The 19,820-nt window shown below is 44.9% G+C and overlaps 1 protein-coding gene and 1 long non-coding RNA gene across 7 annotated transcripts in view; one reads left to right on the forward strand and one right to left on the reverse strand.

Moving 5' to 3' along the window:
- Positions 1-19,820, reverse strand: part of ADAMTS2 (ADAM metallopeptidase with thrombospondin type 1 motif 2) — a 308,871-nt gene that overhangs the window by 187,155 nt on the left and 101,896 nt on the right. For 3 of the 6 annotated variants that reach the window (XM_083487964.1, XM_083487961.1, XM_083487963.1), the window contains one exon: positions 13,606-13,967. Coding sequence is in view for 3 of the 6 variants with exons in the window: in XM_083487961.1 (XP_083344087.1) it covers positions 13,606-13,967 (362 nt within the window). In the remaining 3 variants the exon portion in view is untranslated. Of the gene's footprint in view, positions 1-13,605; positions 13,968-14,063; positions 14,098-14,597; positions 14,715-15,096; positions 15,697-19,820 lie in introns of those variants that run through there. The other 3 variants (XM_083487960.1, XM_083487965.1, XM_083487962.1) reach the window with 3 other exon arrangements.
- The window catches only part of LOC310699787, a 94,272-nt gene continuing 90,264 nt past the window's right edge, over positions 15,813-19,820 (forward strand). Inside the window, exon 1 of the long non-coding RNA XR_014522253.1 lies at positions 15,813-16,384. This is a non-coding gene — a long non-coding RNA (uncharacterized lncRNA). The remainder of the gene's footprint in view (positions 16,385-19,820) is intronic.

Raw genomic sequence — 19,820 nt, forward strand, 5'->3', positions numbered from 1 at the left:
GAACAGAAATCCTGCTCCAGCGGCGTGGCAGCAGCAGAAGGCCCCATTAGCTAAAGTGGTGCTTCAGGTTTAGACCGGTTTCAGGTTAAGAACGGACCTCTGGAACGAATTAAGTACTTAACCCGAGGTACCATTGTTGGGGCTAATAACTTCATTGATGCACCAGAAACTCGGGTGGTGCTAAATAAACTTTTTAAAAAACACCTTGCACAGCAAAGTGCGGCACTGGTGAGCTTCCTGCCCACCCGCCCTCTTCAGGCACTCAATAAATCTATGAAATTTGTCCTGAGAGCCCTTTTGAGTTCCTAGCAATGCCCCTGGCACATGGTCTGAAAGCCAGAGGGCTGTCACTAACACCCCTCAGTTACCTCCCTGCAGTCCTGCAAAGAAGAATCCCGTTATTTCTCTGAGGCACTGAACAGACGGCAGCTGCTCACAGAGAAAAAAATAAGCAGGGAACTCAAAGGTGGAATACAACGAAGGAAATGATAGCATTGCAGAAAAAATCACTACCTCACAAAGGGGTAAAAAGCATGTGCATACAGTAAAAACAGCAATCTGTTTGGAACAGTAGCAGTTTGAGGACTGAAGCCAACATTTCACAAACTAGATGTTTTATTTGCCTGCTGAGGTAATTATGATTTTGTCTAAATGAGTTACTATCGTGAGCGCTTAGAGGGAATGAAAGTACAGAGAGGATATGAGCATATACTTGGTGTAATATGCAGAAAAGTTACAAGAGGCCATAAGGCATATTGGTAGCTTCAACAACTTTGGACAGAAAATTACCTCCTGCATGGCTTAGGAGCTAAACAGGTTTGTGATCACCATAGCAATAGGGCACAACGGAAAAGTCATTGAAGAAGCAAATACCTCCATTTTATCCAGAGGCTTTACTGTGTGACGCTAAGATATGAGCTACGATTGCCTTAGAACACTCCGTCCAGATGGTGTCCACCTGTTTGATGCAGGAAATTATTCCATCCCATTCTCAGATGAAAAGCTAGTGGGAATATGATGCATTCAGAGCACACAACAAGAAAAGTTACGACTTGACAGCAATAACAGGATATTTTCCTCCAAAGGATAATGTATGCCAGCAAAAGTCTGAACTTCTGTTGAATAGCTGCTCTGTTTTGTCAGCTTGCGCTTATGTAATCAAGATGCTGGGAAGGTAGCAGGTTCAGTATACCTGGTGGATCAAAATGTGGAGGCCAGCTAGCCTGAAGACTTGATTCTGGAAACAGGCCAGCTTCGTTTTTAAGCAGGTGCCTCTACAGTTGTGTTGGGATATGGACTGTATCTGAAGGGTCTATAACAAAACAGACTGGTTTCCCAACTGATACTTGCCTAGAGCAGTAGCCCCACTGAGTGTGGCTGTCATTTGTCCTCTCTCTTGTGTGTTTTGTAGACGAGCAAAGCAGGTTTGCTACAAGAAAGTTCCTGAACGTTGGTCTTAATTTTTATTTTTTTAAGGAAGCTATTTACCATCAGATGTCAAGGAGATACTGTAAACAACTATGCGACTTTTAGAAGACACCTGAAGGTAACCCTGTATAGGGAAGTTCTAAACGTTTGATATCTCACTGTGTTTTTATTTTTTGTTGGAAGCCGCCCAGAGTGACTGAGGCAACCCTGTCAGATGGCGGGGTACAAATAATAAAATTAATAACAATAACAACCATCACAATAATACCTGCTAACCCAGTAGCATCTGGTGAGATGGAACGGAGCTGTCCTCCCAAAACCCGCATCACTGCAGCTTCCCTGGACACAGATGGGGCAGCCCAGGGTGGCAAGGTTGTGGCTGTATGGATGTACCTGCAGAACCAATCCAGCACTCATGCCAGTGCATCCATGCTGCCCTGCCTAGTCCTGCCCTACCCTGGTAAGCTGCAACATTGCTGGTGTTGGGAGAGCAGTTGCCTCTGCCGAGTGCTGGCCTGGGACCAGAACCTGTGGTGGTCTGTGTCAGAACTCCACTCCTAGAGGAGCCTTTGGTGGCACAGTGAGTTAATGCATCTGGATGTTAACCTGAAGGTTGGTGGTTCAAGCCCACCCAGGGATGGCTGTGGGCAGGATGGCACTTAGGGTCCCTTCTGACTCTACAATTCTATGAACTCACAGGCAAAGAAAAAATGCTGCATGATAATTAGCCACCATTCATAATCTGCAGACATACTAGACTCCAAAACTGCTTGTTTATATAAAATAAAGCTGGCATCCTCCAAACCTAAGCTTCCCTTTTCTTTGCGCCGCCACCAGCTGGCCCACCCACTGCAGCAAAGAGGAGCAAAGCCTATCACCCTCAAGCATCACAAAGAGATTTAACCAGAATGCTACATTATGATGAAATCTGAACTTTGGTTGTGTTTTCCATTAGTATTTGACACCGGTATGTCAGCTGCTTGAAACATTTTAAAAAATAAGAATGGAAAGAAAAAGTGCATAGTGCCATCAAGAAACCAACAAATAATAGCACACACATATACATTAAGAGGCATAAATGCAGACAATTAAGAGTTATATTCCAGGATTTTCTCTGCAGCCATAAGAACAAGGTGACAAAGTGTGCATCATCATCATCATCATCACCACCACCACACAAAAAAAGACACAGATTGCATATGTTGATTTATACATACAGATGCAAATTCAGAAATAATGGCCATAATTTAAATAGAAGCTGGTGCTTCTGCTGCTAACTTGAGAAGAGGCCACGGGTCTTTGGGTGGGGCCCTTCTTGCCCATAGTAGTCAGTTGCCCTAAGGCAGAAGAAAGTGGCACATTGCCTCAGAAGCCCTGTGGTCTCTATTTCTGGTGCCGTGTAATAAGTTTGGGTTCAACACCTTGACACAAGACTTGGCTTAGTGACTTCATTAATTAGCAAGCACTGCACTGCAAAGGAAATCAGCTCCCTGTTGAAGCTGCTTCAACCAGTCAGGCTCCACACCCCCACCCCCTTCAGGTCTGGTCCACTCATGAGGCAAGGTGAGGCAACCATCTCAGGGGCCTGATTAAACCAACTGGCTGGCCGGATTAGGCCCCTGAAACGGACTTTGGACATGCCTGTCTTAGACCATGCTGCTCTTCAATACAGGACTTTTTCGAGCAGAGGACTGTCCTTTGTAAAGTAGAGCACGTGCCCACCCTCCAGGAAGATCTGAGTTGTTTCGTCTGTCTATTTTTCGTCCTTCTCAGTATTCTAGGAGCCACTGGTGATCACACAAACTGAGGCTGTGACCCCATTTAGAATGACAAACAGCCGTTTAGAAAGAAATGAAATGCAGTTTTTTGCAAACCGTGTCTACATGTTTCCCATTGTCTACTTTAATTTGCTACAACACCAAAGAGGTGGTGCCCTTTTTCATACTAACACAACAGAACTAAAAAGAAAACCTGCCTCCTCTTCTTCATCTTTTTTTACCATGAATAAATGCCATGAAAGATGTAATGCGGTACAAGGCAAACTTCAGCTTAATGCAAATGTGAGCTGCCGGGTTGTAATAATAAGGCCTTGAAGTGTGTGCGCTGACTATGAAGATGCTGAAAATTCACTGATGCAGACAAAACGAATGGAATCATTTGTAGTGCACATCTATTAAACCACGATGAGAACATGACTAGCCTAGGATAATATCCTATTATCCTCCTGACCACAATTTTGCTGTATGCAACTCAAGATAGCAAGGCCGAAAAGCAAAATTAAACAAACAAGATAGCAGAAGATGGTTGACATTTCTGAAGAAGACAGTGCAGACAGAAACTGTTGCCTGGTCTTCATCAAGAGCTTTCATACACTTTAGAAAGGGTGTATAACGTATCTTTATTTTCACAGTCTCTATTTAAAATGCATATATATTTAACCCAATGCTTTTCTTGCAACCAAAGACTCACGTTAGCCATGTATGCTGTTACTTATATGTACATCCAAACCCAGTTCTAGAGACATAGAATTATTCATGACTAGTTGCACCATAATGTAGACGGGGAATGTGCACTTTTATTCACCCAAATACACCTCAAATTGAAAGAAATGTAGTACGGATAAACAAGATGTTTGATTTATATTGATGTTTTGTGATCCAATAAAAATGTTATCTAAATTGGACATGCTCCCCTCACTCACTCACCCACCCACCCACAATTAATGACAAAACCTATGAAATATGCAATATTAGATTTGAGGTCACTACTTATAAGGTGGGAGAAGTCAAAAGCAAGAGTCACATTGCTTGAACTGCAAAGGAAAAATGCTCCTAAGAATTCTCTGCATTGCTGTTTATCTTACAATGCTGACTGCATTTGCAAGCACTTGAAGCTTGTGTCCAACAGCAGGCACTCCCATGGCCTTTCTCAGGCATAGGCAAACTCGGCCCTCCAGATGTTTTGGGACTACAACTCCCATCATCCCTGACCACTGGTCCTGTTAGCTAGAGATGATGGGAGTTGTAGTCCCAAAACATCTGGAGGGCCGAGTCTGCCTATGCCTGGCCTTTCTGGTGTGTTGCAAACTCTCAAGTAACAAGCCTCACTTCCTTGGTATGGCCAGTTGCACATTCAAATGGCTCCTATTCCACTGCCAGCATCATGCAGGCAGGAATCTGGGTGCATGTTTACAGGAGAAAGAAAAGATGGCGGAGGGTCAGAATCAAGTGGTCACCCAGCTATTCTGGAACACAGCATCCTAAGTGGTAGTTCCACTAACACAAGGACTTCTAGCTGTACAGCAGATCTTTCCCTCCCACTCCTCTCCACGTGTGCCCCCATGTTGCCCCCAAACCTACTCCGGAGGGTTGGGGAAAACATCAAAACAGATTTGTTGGATATTTTCCAATCAAGTTCAGAAAGGTCTCATCAAAGCAGCCCAACGATATCCATTTGTGAAAACATCACGTCTCCAGTGGCAAAGAGAAAAAGGAATTATTCAAGAGTGAAAGGAAGTAACACTGGGTTTCCTGCCATTCGTTCCAAGCTTCTGGCAATGGAAAGTTTAAAGTCTTTGGTAGACTAAATGTTTTGCATGCAGTAGGTTCCATGTTTGATCCCAGCCATCTGCCATTTTCTTTAATTCAAAAAAAACCAACAACCAGTAAGCAGCTGGTAACCAGTGAAAGATCCTCTTTATTGCCTCAGTGTCCAAAGAGTTGCTGCCAATCAGGCTGAACAAGACTGAGCTAACCAAACAAGCCTGACCTGGAATAAGGCAGATTCTTCCAAGGTCTCTATGGATAACTGCAAACATAGCTCCTCTGATGACCTTGCCTAATAGCCCCTGCTATTCCCACCTACCTACAAAGTCATGCTGTTCAGAAACTCATCTAGTCTTTGCTTCCTTCCCTTCCCTTTTGACCTTTCCGTTGTGGTGTCTGTCTTCGCCCTGGGAAGATGCATGCAAGCGCAGCGCACATGCAAAGGGCTTTGTTAGGTCACTGGGCACACAGGCCTCAAGCAGTCGCAGTCAGAGCACAAGCTCCTTCCTCGATATTAATGACTGGCTGGAAGGCACTGATGGTCATTAACTCACCAAGATGTGCCTTGTACTGCGGTCACTACTATTAAGGAAGCTTAAATAGCACTACTGCCGTACCAGGCATTCCTAGGCAAATTAGCATCTGGGAAAGCAGCCAGAGAATTGGCTTTCCTCAAATATCTTTTAGGGATTATTTTGGAGTGCGTTTTTTCCTATTTTTATAAAAAGGAGCTCGCTTGGTCTCACTCACCACCTTTGTACAGAAATCCTGTCTGCCACAGCTAGGAAGCTGCCTGTGAGTCAGACTATCGGTTTATATACCTCAGTATTAGGGGTGCAAACTTGAATAAAGCATTTGGGGGGGGGAGTAAGCCCCGCCTCCATAATTGATCACATGACATGGTGCACGCACACCATTTGAGTGGCAATACCCATAAACTTTGGGGGGACCTGGCTGCCTCTATTGGACCCCCTTGATCCTAGGCATTGGTTCCTATGCTCAGTATTGTCTACTGTCATGAGCTGGCAACACACTGAGGAAGGCGAGGGGTCTAGCCACAACTGGTACACACCAGGACAAGCTGAATACAGGGAAGGGGAGGTTAGGGACTTAGGAGGTACTCACGGGACACTGGGCAACATCAAGGAAGCTGCAGGCAGTTCACAGGAGCTAGGGGAAAGAGACACATCACCAGAGGTGCCCCTGTCTCCAAGGACACAGCAGGCTCTGAGGCACTGGAAACAGCAAGAAGTGCACTCCTTCAGGAGACTGAGGCAGGCAAGGGAACACAGAAACAGGTGGAGATCATGGGACTTTTTAGGTGTGGGAGGAGGTTGTGGTCACTCAGCTAGATTAGACTCAGGGCAGGTGAGGATCACATGCTTCGTCAAGGGGAGAGGTACAGCTGCTCAGCTGGAGCGAACTCAGGTGCATCAATCAAGTTTGGGAAGGATGAAAGGGAAACAAGGCCTTTTTTCTGTTGATGGACCATAGCTTGGCTGCTTTGGGAACGTCACTGGACTGTGACTTCAGAACTAACCCCAGGTGTTCCAACCCTGGATCTTCTGCAGTGGCGGAACCTTACCTGGCAGATTGACTTGGGACATTGCTCGTTGTATTAGACCAGGACTGCTATTTTGCCATTTGGGTTGTCTGACTACTCTCTAGTATTACCCGTGGGACTGTGTGCATTCTGAGGACTAACCTCCGGGTATGCCTGGGTTCAGGATATCTGCATCCTGAGTAGCAGTGGATTTCTAGGGGTTCAGACAGGGAGTCTCTCCCAGTGGTACCTGGAAATACTGGGAGTTGAACCTGGGACCTTCTGCATGCAAGGCAAATGCTCTACCACTGAGCTACAGCCCTTAGGCCAGTCTTTCCTTCTCAGCCAATATGTATGTTCTCATGAAAGGCAGGCTCCTGTCCCCTAAACATCTAAGAACACATAACAAGGAGTCTCCTGACTGGCTGCTAGTATCCCGCATAGGCCCACTTGTCACATTTTCACCTGCTACATGTTTGCTGCAGGGAGATTAAGTTAGACTGCAAAGACAGCTACCAGGTAAGTTGTGAGGCAGACACGATGGTGGCATTGTGACACTAAGAGTATCAGGTTCAAACTAGATGTTACACAGAATGTGTTTCAAACACACATTCAACAAACCCCACAAGAGAACAGCTTTTGACAGCAACTTACAGTACTCTTAATTCAGCCAGTTGGAATGTGCTTTGTTTGTTTTGAAATTATCTGTCTTATCAGTCTTCTATTCCATAAATGAGCAGGACGGCATCTTTTAACTCTCTAGCTTGGGAAGAATTTCCTCCCCTCCCCAGCCCTCCTATCATGCTGTTTTGCAGGTTTGTATTGAACAAAAGATTCTTGCATTGCCGGGGATTGGGCTAGCTAGATGACCCTTGTAGTCCCTCAAAACTTTACAGTCCTATGATTCTAACCAGTGCTTTTTTCTGGGGGGACACAGGGGTACGCATACCCCCTAAACATTTTGTGGATCTAAGTTTGGCCTCATTCAGGGGCAGTATTTCAATATGAGGAGGAAAATAAGAGTACCTCTAAACATTTTTTTTTTTACAGCACTAATTCTAACCATCACAAGCATTTTTTAAAAATCTAGTTTTGATCTCAGTCACAGCAAGAATGATTTCCCACAAATAATAACTGGAGGGTACAAGCCCGGCTCCAGATTTTGGGATGGGGCTAGGGGATGGGCAGGTTGCCCTTGATGGATGCCCCACCCCTGCCCCCAGCACCTGTTCCAGCATCCACTGCCACTTGGGCCATCCAGCAGTGACTCTGCTGCAGCTGCAAGCCTCCCCTACCCTCTTGTGCTCATAAGTGAGTGAGATGACTAGGCAGCAGAGCTGCTATTGGGCAAGAACAAGCCCACTTACATGCAGTGAAGGCTCACAGCTGCAGGGTACCCAAAGGGCAGAGAGCACTGGGACTGTCCAGACAAAGTGTCACCCCTGATGGGACCTGCTAGGGCACGTGCGCCCTGGAAAATGCCCCAGTGTGCTGGGCACGGATACCAGGCACAAATACAGATGACCTTACACTTTCCCATTCTCATCTCAACAAAACTTAACTGTCGGAGACCAGTAACAGAAACACATTTCCAGCAAACACATTTTTCAGTCAAGTCATTGCTCCCAAATTACCCATTTACCTTGTGAACCTCCCTGACACCTGCAGTTATAGTTATACAAATTTATTAAATAATAATAATTTCCAAGGTTTAGATTGGTCAGATAGCAGCATCTGATCAGGATAGTTTGGGCATTTGAGCCATTTCCTCCCATTATGAACATCTCACGGTGAGAGGCTAGAACATAATTGTAAAACTAAAGTTGGTTAGAATGTCCTACTGCACTAACGTCTTCTCTCCTGCATTAATAACAACCACACAACACAAATACTGCAAGAGACTCAGGTGTGCTTCTAAGAGTCTGTTGTAATAATTACACAGCATTCAAGCTCAATGGGACTTACTTCTGAGTAAGTATATTAGAGGTTTTGCTGACAGAACCAGAGACCAAGCCCAAGGTATGAGGTTTAAAAACCTAAGACCAATTCAAAAAAAAGCAGGGCGGTGCAGAACTAAGAGCAGAAGGCTTCAGAACAACCAACATGCAAATCCTCACTGCTGAAATAAAATGACCATGACCAAACTCACTAATTAAAAAGTCTGAAATTCATATACAGATTTTGGCCTAGCTTTACATTACAAACCATCTGCAAGAAGTTGCATTGATTTCAGTGGAATCATTTTTAAGCAAATGGCTTTCAGAGCTACAACCTTAATCAGCTTTACTTTTGTCTCTCAGTACTGCCATAGGTAAGGTCCAAATCCAACACACATTTTAAAGATGGCCAATTCGATTGGGAATTGTCAAACTATCTCTGAATTATTCCAATTCACATTTAGCATTCTCCCTTGGCCAACAAAGCGAGCTGAGCGCTGCAACCCCAGAGTCATCCGCGACTGGACCTAACGATCAGGGGTCCCTTTACCTTTTGGGATCGAATTATGTATCCATTCATTTATTTGAAATACTGCTACTGGTTTCTCACTGGTGGAAGCAGGTAAGATGATAATGTTGTGGTTTTGAATTAGAAGAAGAAGAAGAAGAGTTTGGATTTGATATCCCGCCTTTCACTCCCTTTAAGGAGTCTCAAAGCGGCTAACATTCTCCTTTCCCTTCCTCCCCCACAACAAACACTCTGTGAGGTGAGTGAGGCTGAGAGACTTCAAAGAAGTGTGACTGGCCCAAGGTCACCCAGCAGCTGCATGTGGAGGAGCGGAGACGCGAACCCGGTTACCCAGATTACGTGACTACGGCTCTTAACCACTACACCACACTGGCTTAATTCACAAAGGCTGCCATTTCTCATGCAATCATAGAGCCTGAAGAGACCTCCCACAGCCATGTATTCCAATTGCCTACCGATGCAGGAAATAGTCTTATGTGATCATTCAGCTGCTGCTTTAAAATGTATGGCATGGAGAGGGGTTATCAGGGAGAATCCTGATGTGGGACAAGAGGAAGAGCTTTGTGATTTTTTTCATCCCATTATTATGAAACAGGCCAGTTTCAAAACTGCATTAGAAATGGGACAATGTGACCTTTGGCAAATACGCCCTAATTGCAAAGACAAAGCCTAAGAATATTGCTACAAAGCAGGAGAAAGGTAAATCCAGGTGTCTGACACTGCAAATCTATTATGGTTTTTCAATTCATCCTTACGCAAATCCGAAATCCCATAGAGCTTAAAACTTCCTCATATGTTAGGGAAATTGGGAAACTGCCACAAGGGAGGACAGTGGGGGAGAATATGTTAGCTCCACACACCCCAACGTCCACATTTTCACCACCCTCCATGAGCTGAAAGGGGACTCTCAACAGCAAGGAATCTCTTGTATCCATGGAAGCTCCTCACCCATTCTGGTACCCTGGAAAGTCAGGTTCTAAAATGCATAAGGAGCCTCTGCAGACACAATAGGCTCCCCAGCACAGTCAGCCACCTTCCAACTCATGGAAGGCGATGGAAACCAGGGTGGCAGAGGAGCTAACATGCTTGTCCCTGCTGCTCCGTCTCACACAGTAACGTCTCTCTTCCCATAACACCTGAAGATGGCTACAGCTGCCACAGAAACTTTAAGGGAAGCACGTACATAAAGTATTAGCAGGAAGGAAGTCTACTGAATAGTTAAGTCTGCAACGTGCAATGGCTGGGAATGGAGATCTCTGGGAAATTCCAGGCAGGCTTTGCAGTGGCATATTTTATTAGCCACACCCTCTCACTTCCCTCCTTGTGGATTTGGCAGGATCTTACAGTGACTGCAAACAGCTTTGGAGAGGAGCATGCAAGTAACCAGGTGGTTATTCCCACAACCTGAGACAAATAGTGAGTCCTATCTGAGGAACAAGTTCAGCAAGTAGGCAGCCAACTAGCTTTTAACTGACATTACTAAGAAGAAACTAAACATATTTCAAAGTAATTGTGGTTTGGGCTCTGGCGTTCTTTCACTGTTAGAGGAGCACCACGGGAAGTGATTTTCCACGGTTTCATCCCCCTGCACTCTTGTAAAGTTTAAAGCGGTAATATGGCATCCTTAGCGAGAACAAAATGATCCCTCCACCCCCCAAAAAATTTCTTATTTTCACAATAATTCCTTTTGGCACTTGATTACACGTATAAAGATAAGTGGTTATTTATTATTATTATTATTATTATTATTATTATTATTATTATTATTATCATCATCATCATCATCATCATCATCATCACTTCCTTGACTCAGCACCCAGTGCAGGAGAACCGCCTGGCCCAAGCCTAGGCACACAGCATCTGTGGCAGCCAAGTTACTTTGGTACCTGAGGCGCATAAAGGACCCGTTTTCAGGTGTATGCAGCCTGTAAACCATGGGTTAGACACCCTTAGTCAAAATCTATCCTAGATCTTCTGCTTGGAGTTATAGGATTGGAATTTCCCAAAAAAGATGTTAGATTGTTTTTGTATGCCACTACAGCGGCAAGACTTTTATTGGCTAAAAATTGGAAATCACAAGAAATACCAACAGTAGAAGAATGGCAGGTGAAGATGTTAGACTTTTTGGAGCTAGCTGACCTGACTGGAAGAATCCACGATCAGAAAGAAGAGGAGTACCAAGAAGAGTGGAAGAAATTGAAAGATTATTTAGCTAAATATTGTAACATACGATAAGTAGAAATTATTTGAAAGTACCAAATGGGCCTAGGACTAAAGTAAGAATTAATTGTAAAATACTATGGATTTGGATAATTATGAAAAGAGAAGAGCATTGTAAACTAAAGGCGTTAATTTGATTAGAAAGAGGATATTGGAAAGCTGTTAAAAAGTGTTTCAATGATATTCAGTAAGGAGGGATTCGAGGAAGTCAGTTAATAATGAAATTTAAATTTGGCTTTAAAGTATTAGGTATTTATATGTTTGTTTTCGTTGTTTTCTTTTTTAGTATTGTAATGTTGTTGTTTTTTCTCTTTATCTGTGTGTCCTATTTGTTATAAATTTGGAAAATTAATTTTTAAAAATGGGGGGGGGGGATCTATCCTAGATCAAGGATAGCCAGACTGAATATGGCTGAAACAATTTAACCCTTTAATATATATTTTTAAGGAGACATAAAAACTATGCTATCATTTCATGCATAAAGAAAGAGAAAGCTGTTTTCAAGTTGCATACCATCAGTGGGATTCAACTAAGTTTTGCATGAAACTAGACACACTTGTGCAATGGGACTTCCTCCTCCCGTGCCCCCTAAATCTGCTCTGGAGAGTTGGGGAACAGGTTATGGTGTGCACAGGGGGAGAAGAGGACGGAAAAGTCTTGTTGTATGAAAGACTTTGTTCTGCACACTTAGCGCTATTTTGAATTCCACTCAATCATCCGTACCATATATCTATATTACATATTACTCAGTATTGCATCTGTTTTTTATTTTATGAATTACATATATGTAATTTTAAAAGTGCATACCTGTACATCAGGAGTGCTCAACCTGTGACCCCAAATGTTGTTGAACTACAACTCCGATCAGTTCCAGCTAATGGGATGAGGGAAGGCACAGGTGAGCCACCCAGGCATGTATAGAATGATGTCTGGCTGCATATGCTCCACAACTGTGGATCTTTACAAGTTGGTGGCATCAACTTTGCTATGGAATCTATGTCTGAGGAGCCAGAAAAACACTTGCCATCTCCAGACCATCATCTGAATAACAGAAAGTGGCTCAAGTGCATTCTAGGATATAGAAAGAAAAGCATACCTTTCTCTTTTGCCGCCGCCACCGCCCCCCGGCTTTTGCTCTGAAAACACCACTGATTAGGCGTTCTTATACTACTGGTTCATAATTCCATCAAGGAGGAGGTTAAATGGGTAGGAGGATAAACTTGTCCAATAGACCTTGTCTTCCTGGAGAGCCCAAGTTGATTAGGGTGACCTCCACCCAGCAATGCCAAGAGTTTTCTGCCATGGGATGCAGGAATGGTGCAGGAGTTGAAACGGTATCAAACGTTTTATCTGCTAAATGCCTTGTGGCCCAAGCTGCTAATAAGAGTACAGGAACACACACCCATCCACAACACCCACAAAAGTTGACAACCACATCTCCACCCCATACCTCTTTCTTTTTAATCAGATTCTGAACAGAACTCAGACAGCACAGGAAGGTCATGATCGAGGCTTAAATTCATTTATCATATAAGTAGTACCAGCTGTACATTAGGAAGCCTCTTTTCTCTCTCAAACAATATAAACAAGATGATACTGGATGTAATTAGAAGTTCATTCCCCAAAGTTAAACTAAGCAAACTTTGCTCTGCGTAACAATTGACTTTTTTAAAATATAGCTTAAGATACACAGTTTGGCCTTGCTGCATTGGCTAAGGAATGGAAAACTGGAATTTACTTCTGACTATATATGTACAAATAAACAGCTCCTCAAATACATAGAATCACCATATAAGGTGCATAAGCATAGGAAGTCCATAAAAACTGTTCCTTCTGGATTTCCCATGACTGAGTAGACAGATAGGAGAACTGTCATGAGGAAGACACCTTCCAAAAGAATAAAGACCTGACCCCAACCTCTGAACAAATTTCATTTCCAAATACAAAAAAACCCCAATCAATTTACCACAGAGCCTGTCTTTCAGCCTTATTATCTTGTCTTTTAAACACACACACTTCCATGGCCGCTGCTAAATTGAAAATGGCAGAGAATATTGCAAATATGGAAAATGTGCAGATGACGGCATCAGGTCACTGTTTTAGATGTGCTGAGAAGCTTCAGGAGGGCTATCTAGAGTTTCCTGTTGATAATTAGTGATTTGTCACAGCAGTTACGTGTCAGTTCAGAGTGAACTGGCTCCTCCGCTACCTATAAAGTGAGCTTTCTGCTTCATCACACCCTAGTTCATGTCAGGGAACATTTCCTTTATTTGATTTCACAATTAATATAACAACCGAGGTGTGATTTGTTTTTATTTTTTTGGAAGGCAGAAGATCCACACCTTCTACATAAGAAAGAAAGTCATTCATCCTCTTAGCTACATAAACAACAAAGCATCTTACCAGCCCATCACAATTGCTTATCGCCACAGAAGCATTAGGCAAGTCGGTGATATCCCCAACATAGAGGCAATTCCCATGGAGAGGTTCAACGTAAGTGAGGTTGGAATCCTCCTGCCATTCAACAGTTGCTCCAGGAGCCACCAGCCTAGAGTTTGGTCTCAGTCTAAAGTGAAATTCTCTTCCAAAAACAGTGACATTGTAAAAAATTGGCTTGCTTGCAGCTTCGTGCAGAGAAGCCCCTGTGTCCCTTCGAAAGCGCCTCTTTGCAGCTCCCGATACGACATTGGAGAGGAACCTGCCCTCCGAGTCTGTGCTAGTTGGGATGACAAGACTGTATTCTTCTAGATCTCCCAGAAGATGATCTAGGGAGAGAGAAAGAGAGAGCATGTGTAAATAATGAGTAATAATTAATGTCACGCTGAGTTTCCCCTCCTTGAGATCACTGTGCTGCATCCCACCATTGCCTGAAGCGGGCATCCCTTCCCTTTCTTAATGTGTCAGGCACCATCAATGTTCATTCAGCTATGGGGTTAACACAGAGCAGAGGGAATTTCAGAGAACAGGGCGAGGCAGGCACCCGGCATCATCTCTCCAGCTGTTTTAGCAACAGAGCCCATCTTGCAGACATCCCCATTCAGGGATGGTCAGGCATCAAGGATGCTCCCACCCTTCACTTGAGGAAAACACGTCTCCCAAACAGAGATCAGCACAGTCTCTCTCGAGCAATTCCATTTTTCAGCTAGGGCTGCCAAGAGAGAGATGCCCTGAGTGAGGCTTTCCAAAGGCAGAAAGTTTACTGTCATATCAACTTTAAAACTTTGACATGCTTAATTTCCTCCCCAATCCCGATGTGGCTGACAAGTGAACGAAGCTTAAAAGCTTGTGGTTAGCAGTCACACGATGGAAAGGGTTTTTTAAATTATTATTATTACTACTATTATTATTATTTAAAAATCCATGTCAACCGCTTGACCCAGTTCCCCCTCTCCTACTTTAATTCAAACAACAGCAGGGAAGAAAACTTAAGGCTCTGCCAGGTGTTTTATTCCGCATATGGAATTCCAAGAATTGACACGCTCAGCTCGGATCTTGCCACATGCGCCCGACTGTGAACAGAGTTCATTCGAGGTTCCCACTTCAGCGGGAAACTCTCCCCGTCCCGCGCCCCTCTCTCAAGAGATCTAGTGCGATCCAACAAGCGATTTCTTTCAACAAGCGATTTCTTCCCCCACCCCGCTCTCCCTCGTTCGCCCCCTGATCCCACCCCGCGCCCCACGGGACAGCACGCCAAAAGTAGCCAGCCCCACGTGGCGGCGCGAGGAACCCCCTCCGAGCCCTTCGGTCCGCGTGGCGCAGAGAAGTCTGGCTGGCGGAAAGGGGGGAAAGTGCTTCGCTGGCGAAGTTGAGCGAGAGCGAGAGAGCACCCCAGCCGGGGAGACCCGGCCCAGGAGGTGGCGGCGGGTGCAGGCGAGGGGCCCCCGCAGCACTTACCTCCCTGCCCGGGACTCTGCGGGGCCCCCGGGGCCAGAAGGAGCGCCCACGAGCAGCAGCAGCAGTAGGCGGCGGCGGCGAGGAGCGCGGCGATCCCGCCCGGAGGACCCATCGCAGGCGTCGCGCAGCCTGGGAAGGCTGCCGAAAGTGCCCTGCAGGGGGCTCCGGCCACATTGGAGGGCAGCCGGCGCCGCCCTCTTGCCCGCGGCGGGGAACCCTCAGCCCCGCCGGCGCTCGCCCTGGCGCATCCGCCCTCCTCCTGCTCCTCTCCAGCGCTCGCTGAGCGGCCGCTCTCCCCGGCGAAGGCAGCAGAAACACCAGCAGGCGGCTGGCTGGGAAGCGCGCGGCGTGCGGGAGGGAAGTCCGCCTGATTGACAGAGGCGCTGCTGCCGCCGCCGCCGCCGCCGCTTCTGCTGCACAGCCCAGCCTCGCCTGGCCTGGCTCCGGGGAGGCGGTGGTGGCGACGTCGGCGTCGGGCGCAGCAGCTCTGCCCTTTGCTTGGAGCCTCGTGGCTCCCGGCGCCCGCTGGGACCAAAGTCTGCAGCCGCTTCCCGTTACGGGACACTTTTCTCCGCCACGGCTTAGAGGCGGTTCCTGCCGGATCCTGACCATTCCCCGCCCAAGCCAACAAAATCCTGGCTCTGCTGCTCGGAGGAGAGAACGCACAGGAGGGATTGCACCAAAAAACACACCTAGGAATCTATGAAGTTGTTCTGGAGCAGCTGCTGCTGAAAAGAAGCTCCTGATCTAGCATCCCCCCCCCCTTCCTGGGATCTATAGTATCGAACGGGTGTGCCTGATTTTCCCCAAACTCAGAGATGTGTTTGCTCTCATGACCACCCCCACAGAATAAAACTTTGGCAATATTGTGCCCCCAAGAACCCCTGTTATGTTCTGTGGATCGTGGTGATTACTTCAAGTTATTAGATTCCCCTGGGCTTTGCATCTGACTGCACGTTGCACCAAATATTCTGGGACCCCTAAGATCTTGGTTTTGGGGATCCCAGCCTACAGCAGGGAAAACCCTACCACCTCCTGAAGGTTTATCAGCCCACCCCCTATATTTCCTAACTTAATAGGTTTCCTTGTTCTTCATGGAGAATCCGCCTGCCGTATCCTAGTTTCACACAAAACCAAACTTTCAACAGTGATCTTTCCTACACTTTACTTAGAGGAGTAAGTCCTGCAGAATTCAGTGGGGCAGTTCTCGGTAAACACACCATAGGATTGGAAGAATAAAGAGCTGGAGGCAAACGGGGAGAGAGGGAGCGGGCACAGATCTTATAAGGTGGGTTCAACTTAATTCACTCTTCCTCATTTCACAGTCTTCTACCGATCAAATTTGCATTTAAAAACAAATGGAATCACACCCAGATCATTGCTGTGGCACTGAATTAATTACTTCAGTCTGCAGCAGGGATCCTGCAGAATCTCAATACTGTTCATTTGTAGCCTAAGATTTTTCTTCACGTTGAAATGCCTGCATTAACTATAGTGGTACATGCTTAATTCTCTTCCCCGTTGCTATACATTCTTTGAGTGTGATCCAACCAAAGTGAAATACTTTTGAGCCCCACTGGTTTTAAAGAACATGCTTAAATTATTGTCACTGAAGCCCAGGGCACTTCAAACAGCCTAGCATCCTAAGCACATTAACTTGGAAGGAAGTCTTGTTGAGTTTTATGGGACTTCTTCCTAGAATAATTTCATTTAGGTTACTTAACTTATGTGGGTTCATAGCCCTTCATTTAACAACAACCAGTTGCCTTTGGTTTAGTATAAGGTTACCAGATTTTTTTCAATGAATCCGGGGACGCTTTTCAACTTCAGTGGATTTTGTATAGGGACTGATTTGTAAATCTGAGGACTGTCCACAGAAACGGGGACGTCTGGTAACTTTAGTAGTGATTCTTTCTAAACTTAGGTTTTATAAGGCACCTGGAATGGGTTTTCCTCAGAAGAGGCAGTAGTTTATTCTTTTGCCCTCTTCTCTGCCTGCTCCAGTTTTAGTCCCCTCCACCACACTTTTGGTTTAGACTCCAAGCAAAATTGTGCCCATGCATCATTGTTCTGAGCTCTCGCTTAACACACATCTACATAAAGTTTGGGAGAAAATTGTCAGAGAAACAGGATTTTTATTCCTTAAAAATACCCTGAAAACTCAACCATTTGATAGAAATTGCCCAAGTCCAACTTAATAATACTTAAGATATTAATAGTGCTTTAATGTGTTCGCATGGCTGCATGTGCATTATCTAGTTATAATGTCAGGAATCTGATATAAGAAATTGCAGTAGAAGTTGCTCCCAGTACCAGTCACCACATGGAAGCAGCTTTAGGTCCAAATAGCTTACTGTTGCAGAAGCTAAGGCTCAGTAAAACATTTCCAAATGTAGATATATACAGCTCATAGGCTTTTGTAGATACAGATACATACAAGTACAAAGTATCTCTGTTGTTCCAAATAAACTCCAGCAATTCAAGATGTAACACTGGACAAATTACACCAAGAGACTAACTAACTCACAGACTAACCAACTGAGCTGACATACATTAATCATAGATATAGTCAGGGCATTGGATCATTACCAACTGGCCTTACACCTGCAATTAACTCATCCATTGGGTGATTTATGCTCATGTAGGGAATTAACCCTTATGTTTAGTTACTCCAACATAGCCAGCCATTTGCCTACATCAGCAGCCCCAGCTGGAGCTTCCAGACCAAGTCCAAGGGCATCCTGGATTACAGCACATTGCAGTAATCCAGGATGGGATCAAAGGTTGAACCTTCCCTCCCTGCACATTGTGGTCCTGATTCACAAGAGACCACCAGCACCACCCCAAGTTTACTATTATAAGAGTAGCCAAGAAGTTACTTAGTTTGACTTTCAGAGGTTGGATAAAGTCTCAGAAACCTGTGCTTTTTGGCACCACAAAATCAGCTCTAAGGCTGCTAATTCAAAGTGTTCAGAAACGATGTATTAAATAACCCAAAAGCACTGTACTTTTTTTTTTTTACAATGGGTGCTTTGTATTCATGTTTCTTTCTAAGCCTTCTGAGTACCCTGCAAAGCCACAAAGGCTAGATGCTTTAAACATAATAATTATAAGATTCTGTCAATCATACTCCCAGCCTCTTAGAAACCCCTGAAATTCTGAATCTCACCAATTAAACGACAGGTGCTGCCAGCTCTGCTCTGGTGCTCTGTCCATGCAAGATAACTATGTTACTCTCAATTTAGATGGTAAATTTCTGCTTCTGCCCTTCTGGCCTGTCACTTACAATCCCTCAATCACTTTTCCTCTAGTCAATATCCCTAATTTGTGAAGAGTTTCTCTTGTAGTGGTCTGTCTCCTATCTGAAATGGATACATTCCCGAGTTACAGGATGAGCTACATCCTTGTAACTTTTCATCTTCTGTAGCATTTGGCTCACTTGCCTGGACCCAGTTTAATGGCCCATAGCAAATGCTTAATCTTAATTGCCCCTCTATGTTTCATCTCCCATCATCGTTCATAAAATATCGTTGTTACCTTATCTTTCATCAGCCATCTGTATTTAATGATGGGTATAATTGTTTTTTGATGACTGGTACAACTCCCTACACCACTCAGTTCCTCATGTGCTGCTGATTTACTGCCTTGGTATTAATATTCCAGCCCTGTGATGTATCTCAGGATGTTTTAGAAATATCTGCTTCCCTTGTATAAATATTTGGATTAATTTAGCTAATTATCAGTGGAGCATTTGATTATCCTCCTAGGAAATGTTGCTATTTGCTGCTGCTGCCTTCTTGATTATATCTTTATTTAGTCAATGAGAGACAGATAACAAGACAAAGGGTTTTTTTTGGGGGGGGTTACAAAAAAAAATTCAGTGAAGATTTTACATAGAAAGAATTCCTTGGTTCATCTCAGGAACAGTGCCCTATATTAAGTCAAACCATTGGTCCATTTAGTTCAGTACTGTCTACACTGACTGACAACAGCTCGCCAGGGTTTCAGACAAGGTGATGCCAGGCCTGGTCCTGCTAGCAACCCTAATTTTGGATGAGAAAAGGGAACGACAGTAGAGCTAGAATTCAAAGACTTCTGTTTTACATAGCAAGACCCCAATTCACAAAACAACAAAGGTGCACTGCCAGCTGGAGGGCATAGGCACCACTGTAGTCACTTCCTAGGCAACCAGGTCCAATGACACACTACTGAAAGGATGCTAGCCACTGGGGACGGGATCTAGCTTAGTGGTAGAGCATCTGCTTTGCATGCGGAAGGTCCCAGGTTCAACCCCCAGCATCTCCATGTAGGTCTGGGAATGTTCCTTGCCTGAAAACCTGGTGGGTCCATCACCAGTCAGTGTAGACACCCCTGAGCTGGATGGACCAATGGTCTGACATGGAACAAGGCATCTTCCTATGTCCCTATGATGACTTGCTGAAGGGCCAGCCAACCACTCACTGCAAGCTGCTTTGTGTGTGGGAACCAATGCTGCCAATGCTAGACTTTCTCAATCCTGGTATTTTGATCATAGCACAACAGCTACAATGTACACCAGACTCAGCAGCATCAAGCTGTGGTTCCAGCCTCCCAGCCCAGCTCTGCAGACTCAACTTCCAGTTGCACAGTGGTTACACTGCCTGACTCCTGTTGTTCCTAGGACTCTCGCAGGACCATAAACAGTTCCTGCTTCTCCTGCTACAGTGGCTGCCTTCTTCCCATCA

Source organism: Podarcis liolepis, assembly GCF_965112155.1.
Source record: "Podarcis liolepis genome assembly, chromosome: 2".
In the NCBI taxonomy this organism is placed as follows: Eukaryota; Metazoa; Chordata; class Lepidosauria; order Squamata; family Lacertidae; genus Podarcis; species Podarcis liolepis.